This window comes from Entamoeba invadens (genome assembly GCF_000330505.1).
Source record: "Entamoeba invadens IP1 unplaced genomic scaffold scaff_1105074724629, whole genome shotgun sequence".
Classification (NCBI taxonomy): Eukaryota; Evosea; order Mastigamoebida; family Endamoebidae; genus Entamoeba; species Entamoeba invadens.
Genome location: NW_004440426.1, coordinates 346,494 through 357,093, shown reverse-complemented (window position 1 = coordinate 357,093; position 10,600 = coordinate 346,494). Strand labels below are relative to the sequence as shown.

Here is a 10,600-nt window from a genome sequence, read left to right as displayed (position 1 = left end):
TTCAGTCATAAATGGAAGTGCAAAATTTACTTCTTCTTTTCCTTTTTAATAAACTCGGCTTTTAAAGCAGAATATTCACTACATGTGTCCGTGTTAGTTATCAACGAAAAGACTTCTGGGTTACCTCGACACTTGTCACAGATAAAGACGGCACAACACTCTGTATGTTATTATACATGACTTGAATTAACTATTAACTTATAGAATACTTGTGTATAATGTGTTGTATTATAAAGTTTAATGTAATTCACAAAAACAAACTGTGGCAAAACACTCCACCAGACTTGAATTTCTTGGAACAACACCGACACGTCTTAGTACCAGACTGATTCTCAATTACACACCAATCATGAAACGGGAATGGTGTTCCAACTTGGAACAATTTGTTCTCCTCTCCGCACAAGACACAAACCCACTCTTTCATCTCTTTCTCGGTGTTGTCGAGTTTTGGTTTGAATGTCGGTACTGCGTCGTATAATGTAAACCGAGATATACTGTGTTCTGTTTTTAACTCAAGGGTTTGGCTGTCGTACACCTTAACCGACCCATTTCGCAGTAATATCCAAACAAATTTCCCTATCAGTTTAAGTTTTTGCACTGGAAGAGAAAGCACTTTGACGACGTCGTGTGTTTCAACGTCGACCACGTTGATATCATCGTTAAGGACGACCCACACTTTTTCATTTGCGTGGAGTAACTGCGATATTTCTCCCTTGGGAATTCCTTTGACAATTTTACTCTTCTTTTTAAACGTGTTGAAGACGTTAAGACCAGCCAATGTACCAACCCACAAGTTTTCTCCACAAATCGCGACAGTCTTAATATCACTCAATAATGATAACTTGCGCACAGTCTTCTCGAGGCGCTCGTTGATCTCGTAGTAAAACTTTCCTTCAACAAAGACAAGTACCTTCCTTTCGCAGCTTTCCATATGCGCAATGTTACTGTCACTTGTGTCGATGATGTTCTTCCCAATTTTTGATGCAATGTTATACGCAGTAACACTGTTATCTGTCTTTGCAACAAATACATTAGAGTCTAGATACACCACCGAAATGACTTCTCCAACGATATTGAATATCTGTTGTGGTACCTCCTTACTGAAATTTGTGTATATCCCAACCGCCGTTTTACCTGCATTTTGCTCTTTAAACGCCCAAAGTTCTTTACCTGTCCAACAAAGCATTTTAGTTTTAAAGTTCTTATAATGATCAGTATACTCCTTATTCTCTTCACTGTCCATACTTTCTTCGCTCTTAAACACTTTATCTGGCGTTTCGCCACTTTCAGAGAGTATCTCAGGGCTTCCTTTGTTTTTTCGTGTAATAAATGAGTCAGAGACCGTGAGCGGGACTTGTTTTCGTTCTTTGAAAGCCGAGAAGTTGAGACCGTCCTCTTGCAAATCATCTGCAATACTAATTGTTGGTCTCCTCTTTCTTTGTCTTTGTATCAATTGAGGTTGATTGTTTTCAATACCCGGCGTCGGTGATCGTTTCACTGTTTTCTTCCCAAACTTTGAGTTGAAGTTGATAACATCAGCAAGGACGTTGTGGTATTTCAATAAATTTGGTGAGTGTGTCTTCACGAAAGTGGTGAAATATGTTCGACTTGAGACTTCCTTATATATGTCGATGTAGTCCGTTGCCTTCTGTACTGTAATTAGCGACGACGATTTCATGAACTTGTCCAAGTCGTCCTTCAACGTTTCGTAACACTTTTGCTGAACATGGGCAAATGTGTTTGGGGTGAAATTGTTTTGTTTCTGAAACAGTGCAAATTCGTCATAAATTGGCTGGTCGAATATCTTTGTTTGTGAGTTATTGATTTTCCTAATCACTTCCAATGCAGCCTCCTTCATTGAAATATCTTCGTTCGACTCTCCTTTGATAGATATTGTTTTCTTCTTCACATTTCTGATCTTCGAGAGTTCGTCAGTCAGTTTGTTGATTTGCAAATTAAGGGTTTTGTTGCTCTCTGACAATTCCTCATTCTTTTGTTTGACATTTTGGTTCTCATCGTTCTTCTTAGAAAGTTCTTGAGTAAGGTCTCCATTCGAAGACTTCAAAGCTAAGATGTCCGATTTACTCATCATCAAGTTCTTTTCTAATATTTCAATTTGGAGCTTTAAATCCTTCTTCTGTTCGTCAGCACTCTTTGTCAATACGTCCGCACTTACCACTTTATTTCGCTCCAACTTGAGGACTAACGACACTTCCAATTCATTCAAATTTCCAACATGGCTTGTGTTCTCAAGCTGTCCAAGCCGCTTATATAGTGCAGCTAAGTCGTCTTTGTCTTTCAATATCTCGCAGTGCAAACTGGTGTTTTTGTCAGTCATTTCCTTTAACTCGCCGATGAGGGACTTCACCGTGTCAGCAGCTTTAAACAGTTTGTCGTCTTTGTCCGACGACTTTCTAACCAACTCCGCGTTTTTGTTTTGAAGGTCTGTGATTTGTAAATGCAACTGGTTTTGTGTTTCGAGGAGGGTTTGTTTGTAGTTTCTGATTTGGACTTGCATCGCGTCGACAATTTCTTGGAGCTGTTCTATGGAGTCTGTTGTACTTGTGGAATTACTATCAGACTCCGTCGAAGTTGCTTGCGATGTCCCAGTCGAGTTAGTTGTTTTAGATATCTTCGGAGACTCGGAGGAGTCGGAGCTCTCCATTGAATTTTCTAAATACCCTTCGTCCTCAACTTGCTGCTCGTTCTGCAAAGACGCCATAGTTGATTATCAAAGATTTATTTTCGATTATAATTGAGAAGCAATTAAAAATTTAGTAAAAAATAATAATTTTTATAATTTATTTATAAAAAATTAAAAATATAAATGTGATAAATTTCTTTTAGGTGTTTTCCCATTTTGACAAAAATATTCGTTGGAAAATAAAAACACTTTTAGTTTGAAATTACTTTTTCTAAAAATATAATTTCTTTTTTAATTATCATTTTAATATAATTATTGACAGTTTTATTATAAAAACAAACTCATTTTTGTTTTTAGGTTTTAAATAATTGTTTATTTGTGTTTAAAAAGAATAAATAATAACAACTATACTTAATAGTTATTTATGGTATACAAATATAAGTTAAAAATAAACTATTAAATCTATATGTATTTAATAATTTCCTAATACAAATTAATTAAATTGAATTAAAAAAAATTATATAAAAATAATATTAAATAGTTATAAAAATTTTAAATTTTATTAATAACAATTTTAAATTGAAACCATTATAATTATATAAAAAAATTATGTAATAATTGTTATAAAAACTAACTAACAGAACCAAGTAAATATTTTCTGTTTTTTATCGGTAGAATAAAAAGTACAGTTGCAGTAAAACACACAAAAAGAGAAAAAAAACAACCGATAACTTTTCAAGAGTGTTTTTTCATCAAACTTTTTTTTTCCATTCAATAAAAATTATGAGTAGTTAATGAATAGTTTTATAACAAAGAATATATTTGAGTAAGAATAGTAAGACAGAGAAAAACATATTCTCCATCTTAGAAAAAAAAACAACAGATGTCTGTTATCACGACAGTCTCATACAAATTCCCATCATTCAGTGGCCTTGACTTTCGTTTCTTAGAGCTTGGAGACTATCAGAAAGGCTTTACTCATTTATTAGCAGAGCTTACTTCATGTCAAATGACTGAAGACGAGTTCAAGACCTTTTTTGAAGAGATGGTTTGTGTTTTTCTCATAATCTAAAAATAGAATTCACTTCAAGCGAGTTATTAACCGCCATCTTGTGGTAGTAGCGGAAGATCCCAAGACCACCAAAATAGTCGCTTGTGCCACTTTATTAGTAGAACGCAAATTCATTCATTGTGGTGGGTTAGTCGGTCATATAGAAGATGTTGCTGTTTCTATCAATTATCGAGGACGGGGAATAGGTAAGTCCTTAATAACATGTCTCGAGGATTTAGCGCGAGCGACCAAGTGTTACAAGATTGTCTTAGATTGTTCCAACACGGTGAAAGGGTTTTATGAGAAGTGTGGTATTCAGTTTAAAGACAATTGTATGGCTGTTTACCTTTAATTGTTAATACTTTTGAGTAAGATTTATTCCATACACTTTTTGATGAAATTGAAAGCTAAAAAAAAGAACCAATTCTGAAGTGAAAGATAAATTAATTAATTAATAGGCACAAGTGTAAAGTCGTCGTCTGGACTCTCCAGACTTTGTTGTTTGACTTTGTGCTTTTGTTCTACTACGGGAGTGTCCGTCTCCGAACTATCATCTTCAAACAGTGTTTTATTTTTAATATTAGAAAACCCCGGGTTCTCGCATCGCATCGGCGAGTCCGTGCACACCGCAGTTGGGAGTTGCCCAACTGAATGCGAAATTTTTTTGTCGTCTTTCTCTTTCGCAAATGACCCGGAACTCCGTTTCTGCCCCATCGTCACTGTAGTCGAGTGGGAGACTGGCCCACCTCGCAGACCACCTTTATTCATACTCAGTTGCCTTTTCGAGTTAGATTTTACAGTTGTCTGTTCTACTATACTCGTCTAGTTCTTTTTATTATCATTTACTAGACTTCCTTTCAAGAGTTCTTGAAACTCTGACTTCTATCTCAGACATTTGAATAACATTTTCAACGCTTGTTTTGAACTAAAAATACAGAACAAATTTATAATTTAATTTGCTATAAATTATACAATTTGTTTTTAACTATAATTATAGTTAAATATATCAATAAAAAAAACTAATAAAGGATGAACTGGAAAGACGTGAATGGAAGTACAAGATAGTATTGTGGAGAGGAGAGTTGAAACGACAATCATAAGCACGGAGGAAGCAGAAACCATAGCATCTGCCACGTCATTTATGAATTCATTTTCAAAATTGTTTCCGAGTCGATGGTATAACTATGGGTTTAATGATATAGTCAAAATTGCTGAAGGGGATCTCAACAACAAAATCAACGCGCAGAAAAAAGTTGTTAAAGATATTAATATGAAGAACAGCCACTTTTTCCCCGATATAACAAAATTGAGCGAATTTACTGATTCAAAAGTAAAGTTTCCAAAAAACCCTAATTTGTATTTTTGCAAATACTGCTCCTCATCGTTCGATTCAAAAACACTGTTGAGAACACTCACACGCAAACAGTTTGCAAAGAAATACCCACACAAAATCCTTCCAAAACGGTCCACTGCGTTCACGTATAAGTGTTCAATGTGCTCTCGAGTCAATTTGTATCTGTTCAAAAAGCAGGTCAAGACCCTCCAAACTGGGTTTGAGAGAATTGAAAAGATAAAGGAAGACATCTTGGAGAGAAAAGAAATCACCCCAAAAGATTTCTTTGACTCGTACTCGGACTCTCCAAGCCCAAGTCCTTTCATGGATCGATATTCATCAAGTAAAAGCCCACAAGAGAGTCTTGAAAACTTTTTAAAGGCAATTAAATGAGTTGTAGACTGCTGTTCATTGTACTATATATGTATAATAAAATAATTATAATAAAAACTAGTAATCCAAGGTCGCTTCGGTGATGATGTTCGACGCTAAGTCTTGAGGGAATGTTTCATTAATCTCAGCACAGAGACACGTAAAGAGCTTTTGAAGTCCTTCGCTCCGAACCCGCTCGAGTTGGTGACTCTTTTTAAAACTATCGACACACTCCTTTCCATATGAATCGGGTTTATGACCATTGTCAATGTCTTGAATGACTTGTTTAGGGATCACCAAGTCCTTTTTTGCTTGTGACGAGACTCCCTCGCAATAGACACTAATTTCTTGTAAAGAGTGATCGAACTTCTGAACCAACTCGACCAATTTGCTTTTGTTTGATTCTTGATAGTCTGAGGAGACGTCATAGATTTCACGAATTTGATTTGAAGCGACGACTAACATCCTTTCGACGTCATTGATGACGGTGTCGTCGGTTGACATTTCACAAATTTGTTATTATAGTTTGTGTAGTTTATAATATTATAATTAATAACAATTATTATAATATTATTGTTCAATACTATTGAACACTATTTGAATTCTATTTGTATTCTATTTAATATTAATTATTAATAATTAATATTATTTAATTTTATTTTTTCTTCTATTTAATTAAATTTAAATTAATATAGAAAAAGTAGTATTTGTTACCAATCAAAGAGAATTAATTAAGTGGAACACGATCTCGAACAAAAATCAAAGAAAAGATAGGACTTTGTGGCGAAAATGGAGGACCTCATCGATATCACAAAACTCACACTCTCCCTCCCAACCGCTTCAGCTCACTTCCCAGCAATGTCAAATGCAGTCGATCAATGGAACTCTATCAATAGCGCTATTCGTCTTGTCATGCAAAATGTCCCGCACGACATGGCACCAAGTGAACTCCTCGGGTTATTCTATCGATTCTCGGGAACACTCGCAAAGTACGCGAAAAAGCTCGAAGGGTTTGCTGCTACGCCGAAAGAGTGGACGGACATTCGCGCGGCCTATAACATGTACATCGAGAAGTATACTGCCCTAACCAAAGACGACGTTTCTGTGAATCCCGAGCAGTTTGTCTTCAATTTAGCTCGCGCAAAGCTTGGGGAAGCACTTCAGAAGAACGAGGATTGTAAACTTCAGCAACTTCCCATCACAGAAAACGTCAAAAAGTTATTTATTGAGTCCGACCAGCTTTTTGGTCTTCTTCTGGAGTGGTGTGATAAAGAAGAGGAGTCGACAATGGTTATGAAATGTTTGTTTTGTTGTTGGTGTATAGGTCCAAAGAAACTCATAGAAAGTCGTCGAGTTAATTAAAGAAGTTATCAGCGGGTTCTGACCTCGTTGAGTGACTTATTCATTGAAAATTGGTGTGTGTAAATCATTATGTCTGTTACTTTCACTTTACTTTCCTTCATCTGTACTTCTTCTTTTTCTCTTCGTATTTTCATTGGTGTTTCTTGGTTAGCCAAATTGAAATGGCAAAACTGGTTTTGTGTGAACAAGTCTTGTCTTCTGATAAAACCATTCATTATTAATAAAAGTAATTAGACTTATAGCATTTGTTATTACAGTGTGTGGTGAAACCACCAAAAACTTAAGCAAATGGACTGGCAAGTGAGAGGCAAAATGCCTAAAAACAGTAACACAAAACAATACAAACACGAGTTCACAAAACCTCGTCCCAGCACTTATTACCCTTCGCTGTCTTCAGCTGACACTTCTTCTTCGACGTATGCCCAGTCATCTGGTACATCGTCGTCATACGGCTTATACTGGAAGAAGTTAGAAACGTCTCTAGGTCCCATGAGCTTAGGGACTATAGGTGGCGTCATGTTTCTTATCAGCGCAAACTTAATGCTTGCGAAGAAGTCGTGCTGTTTGATTTCTGGCGCGCCACCTTTACTTCCCAAACGGTCATCTGAATCGATGTCGAGTAATTCTCTGATAAGATCTTTTGCATCTTTTGAGACGGGGTATCGGTGTTGTCTTGGAAATGAAAATTCGCCCTTTTGAATGCGTTGGAACGTCTCTTGTTTGCTACTTGCGACAAAAGGGTTACACCCATATAAAAATTCATACATCAAGACACCTAACGTCCACCAGTCGACTGAAGCGGAATGGCCAGTCTTCGACAAGATCTCTGGCGCTAAATATTCATCTGTCCCGACAAATGAATTACTTCTGAAATTCTGTGGCTCGACGACGACTTCGGACGAGCCAAATAAGCCATTCTTGAAGACAGCAGCCTCTTCTTTCTCACTCACTTTACTTAAGTCGAAGTCGCCTAACATGATATTACCACTCTCGTGTAACAATAAATTCTCCGGCTTTAAGTCGCGGTACACGATATCTTCCATGTGAAGATATTCTAAAGCACAAACAACTTCAGCTAAATAGAATCGGGCAACGTTCTCTTTAAAGCACTTTCCAGGCTGTCGATTCAATAATCTCCAGAAATCCCCACCAGCGCAGTAAGTCATGACAAACAGGTGATACTTCGGAGACTCAAACTCGGCATATAAGTTCACCAAAAATGGATGTTTCAGACGCTCGAGGATTTCACGCTCAGAGTCGACGCGATTCTGCTTCTTGTTGAGCTCAATTATCCTCTTGTCCATAACCTTCATCGAGTAATACTCCTTCGTGTTTTTCCGTTGCACGAGAAAGACTCTTCCGGTACTCCCGCGTCCAATCATCGCAATTTTCTTAAAATCCGTCGGAGTCAAAAACTCACATTGCTTGATAGGTGAAAATAAAGTCATTAGAGGAGCTAACCCTCCTTTCAAAGATTCTACAGTTTTCGACGCAGCAGTCGCTATAGGACCAGGTGAGTCATCGTCTGATTCCGAACTCTTGGACTGGCCAACATTCGCCACAGACATCTGATTTTTTTGTTCCTCCAAGTTAGAGTAATGAAACTTAAAATGTACTCTAGAGTCGCTTTTTTGGGAATGTTACTTTATTAGACCTCTGTTTGTTGTGCTTTTTCTTATTAAAAGACCAAAAAAAATTTGAAGTTCAGTAATACAAAAGGTGTAAAACATTTTTTTCTTATTTTTGTTATTTACATTATTTATAGATCAATTTATTTAATTGATAAAACTAATGTTTAATAATATCAATAATTTGAAAATTTTATTTATTTTATAAGCAATTTATATTAAAATGTATTACTATTGAATGTACTATCAATTAATTTAAATTAATTTAACTTAATTTATTAGAATAATGTTAATTAAGTTGAATACTAATGATTATTAATATATATTAATATATATTATAAATATATATATAGTTATTTTTATTAAAAAAATAACTTACAATAGTAAAGCTTGTATTTATGGAAGTGGAACCAAGTCTTCCATGGGTTGAGAAATATCGACCCACCACAATTTCGGGTGTTCAAGGCCATGAATACATATTGGAGTCATTACAACAGTTTATCTCAGCAAATCAATTACCACACCTTCTGTTCTATGGACCGCCAGGAACAGGAAAAACAACGACGGCTCTGGCAATTGTGAAACAAATTTGTGGACCCAAATATACAGCGCTGGTGCTTGAATTGAATGCGTCAGACGAACGTGGAATTAATGTTGTCAGAGAACAAATCAAGTCCTTTGCGTCGACGCGTACACTTTACACCAATTGCACCAAATTCATTGTGTTGGACGAAAGCGACAAGTTAACAAAAGACGCTCAGAACGCGCTTCGAAGGACTTTAGAACAGTACTCTGGTAACTGCAGATTTGTGTTTATATGCAATGAAGTCAATTTGATAACCCCAGCGATCCAATCCCGTTGTGCGAAATTTAGGTTTGGTCCGTTGTCGCCAGAGGCGTTGAAAAAGATTATGAAACACATCACGGACGAAGAGAAGATGGTTGTCGACGAAGACGCGCAACAGTCCCTCATCGACATATCTAAAGGCGACGCGCGGACCATCATCAATACACTTCAAGCTCTCTCAATGACGTGCAACCAAATTTCTAATGAAACACTCTTCGCTATGGTCGGGCTCCCAACGCCACAACAGATCACTAATATCTTCGTTCAGATGTTATCTTCTGATTTTATTGGAGCATATAAAGCCATTGAAGACTTGATCGTCGGCGGGTTATCACTCAATGACATCATCAATCGGGTAGTTCCTAAACTTGTCGACATCAAGGTGAGAGAGGGGATCGACAAGAATGCGAGAATTAAGTGCGTCACAGCACTCGCTACCATTGAGTTTGTTCTTCTCTTCTTTTAATTTAAATTATAGGTTTTTATTATACTCTTATAGTTTTTGGTTTGCATTGGACTGTATCTTTTCTTTGGCGCGTTGAAAAACAATAAAGTGACTCGTAGGAGAAATCTCTCTGTTGGAGGAAACGAGAAGACACAGACAGCCGCGTTCGCAGCGGCACTTCAGCTTCTCAAGATTGAGGCAAAAATCGACTAGACAACAAGGAATTGAAATATGGTTCAGTTTATAACAGTTTTACTATTAAAATAGTTTTCTATTATTATTATTACCAAAATAAAAAAAGCCGTTTTGCTGTTACAATCTTTCACTTTGTTATAGTTTTGTTTACCATTTGTAGTAAAACTAGAGTTAAATTATATTTTTATTATAATTAAACTATAAAGAACATACAACTGGAAAAGGCAAAGAAAAGATGGCTGTTGGGGAGAACGAAGTGCAGTACATCAAGAGCGAAAGGTTTTTGAAAAACAAGCCAACCACGATGTACCCCAACCCATTTAGAGTGCAGTACTTCCACGGTGTTTGTGAAGGACCCCATAGTAATTTGGGAGTATACTTGAACTACTTTTATGATACAAACACCGTCCACATGGCCCCACTTAACCCGTTGGGATCTTTTTATTATCAATTAGACTCATTATTAGAGTATCACCCACACATCTGTGTTGGTGATGGGTATGGAGCATTGGTGTTGTTCCAAATAATAACTGCGGGGAAGTACGACGGGCATTCTGTGCTCATCAACATACCACTTGACTTTGTGAAGAAGAATTTGGTGTTCCCGAAAAGTGGAAGACATGTAATGGTCTTTTCAAAGGATAAGGGCGATGCGAATTTCTCTGAAATAAAGAGAAACATCTGTGGAGAGTTTGTCAAGACCGGAGTACGACGACCACACCT

The 10,600-nt window shown here is 36.7% G+C and overlaps 9 protein-coding genes across 9 annotated transcripts; 5 read left to right on the top strand and 4 right to left on the bottom strand.

Moving 5' to 3' along the window:
* Positions 1–26: 26 nt before the first annotated feature.
* On the bottom strand, positions 27–2,722 carry EIN_019020 (hypothetical protein; the record flags this gene model as incomplete). The annotated part of the gene is made up of 2 exons (XM_004257256.1): positions 27–160; positions 262–2,722. 2 exons carry the CDS (start codon positions 2,720–2,722, stop codon positions 27–29), a joined length of 2,595 nt encoding a protein of 864 aa, XP_004257304.1.
* Positions 2,723–3,527: 805 nt separating this feature from the next.
* Positions 3,528–4,047, top strand: EIN_019010 (hypothetical protein; the record flags this gene model as incomplete). Its single annotated transcript, XM_004257255.1, has 2 exons — positions 3,528–3,692; positions 3,736–4,047. The coding sequence occupies 2 exons, from the start codon at positions 3,528–3,530 to the stop codon at positions 4,045–4,047; spliced, it is 477 nt and encodes a 158-aa protein (XP_004257303.1).
* A 95-nt stretch (positions 4,048–4,142) lies between these two features.
* Positions 4,143–4,463, bottom strand: EIN_019000 (hypothetical protein; the record flags this gene model as incomplete). Its single annotated transcript, XM_004257254.1, has 1 exon — positions 4,143–4,463. The coding sequence occupies one exon, from the start codon at positions 4,461–4,463 to the stop codon at positions 4,143–4,145; it is 321 nt and encodes a 106-aa protein (XP_004257302.1).
* A 280-nt stretch (positions 4,464–4,743) lies between these two features.
* On the top strand, positions 4,744–5,421 carry EIN_018990 (hypothetical protein; the record flags this gene model as incomplete). Its single annotated transcript, XM_004257253.1, has 1 exon — positions 4,744–5,421. The coding sequence occupies one exon, from the start codon at positions 4,744–4,746 to the stop codon at positions 5,419–5,421; it is 678 nt and encodes a 225-aa protein (XP_004257301.1).
* Positions 5,422–5,478: 57 nt separating this feature from the next.
* On the bottom strand, positions 5,479–5,904 carry EIN_018980 (hypothetical protein; the record flags this gene model as incomplete). Its single annotated transcript, XM_004257252.1, has 1 exon — positions 5,479–5,904. The coding sequence occupies one exon, from the start codon at positions 5,902–5,904 to the stop codon at positions 5,479–5,481; it is 426 nt and encodes a 141-aa protein (XP_004257300.1).
* A 285-nt stretch (positions 5,905–6,189) lies between these two features.
* Positions 6,190–6,784, top strand: EIN_018970 (hypothetical protein; the record flags this gene model as incomplete). Its single annotated transcript, XM_004257251.1, has 2 exons — positions 6,190–6,700; positions 6,747–6,784. The coding sequence occupies 2 exons, from the start codon at positions 6,190–6,192 to the stop codon at positions 6,782–6,784; spliced, it is 549 nt and encodes a 182-aa protein (XP_004257299.1).
* Positions 6,785–7,139: 355 nt separating this feature from the next.
* EIN_018960 (serine/threonine protein kinase nrc-2, putative) lies at positions 7,140–8,330 on the bottom strand (the record flags this gene model as incomplete). The annotated part of the gene is made up of 1 exon (XM_004257250.1): positions 7,140–8,330. The coding sequence occupies one exon, from the start codon at positions 8,328–8,330 to the stop codon at positions 7,140–7,142; it is 1,191 nt and encodes a 396-aa protein (XP_004257298.1).
* Positions 8,331–8,788: 458 nt separating this feature from the next.
* EIN_018950 (replication factor C subunit, putative) lies at positions 8,789–9,895 on the top strand (the record flags this gene model as incomplete). The annotated part of the gene is made up of 2 exons (XM_004257249.1): positions 8,789–9,681; positions 9,802–9,895. 2 exons carry the CDS (start codon positions 8,789–8,791, stop codon positions 9,893–9,895), a joined length of 987 nt encoding a protein of 328 aa, XP_004257297.1.
* A 217-nt stretch (positions 9,896–10,112) lies between these two features.
* EIN_018940 (replication factor C subunit) lies at positions 10,113–10,567 on the top strand (the record flags this gene model as incomplete). Its single annotated transcript, XM_004257248.1, has 1 exon — positions 10,113–10,567. A coding segment is annotated over one exon (455 nt), but the record flags the coding sequence as incomplete, so codon positions are not given.
* Between the last annotated feature and the right edge of the window lie 33 nt (positions 10,568–10,600).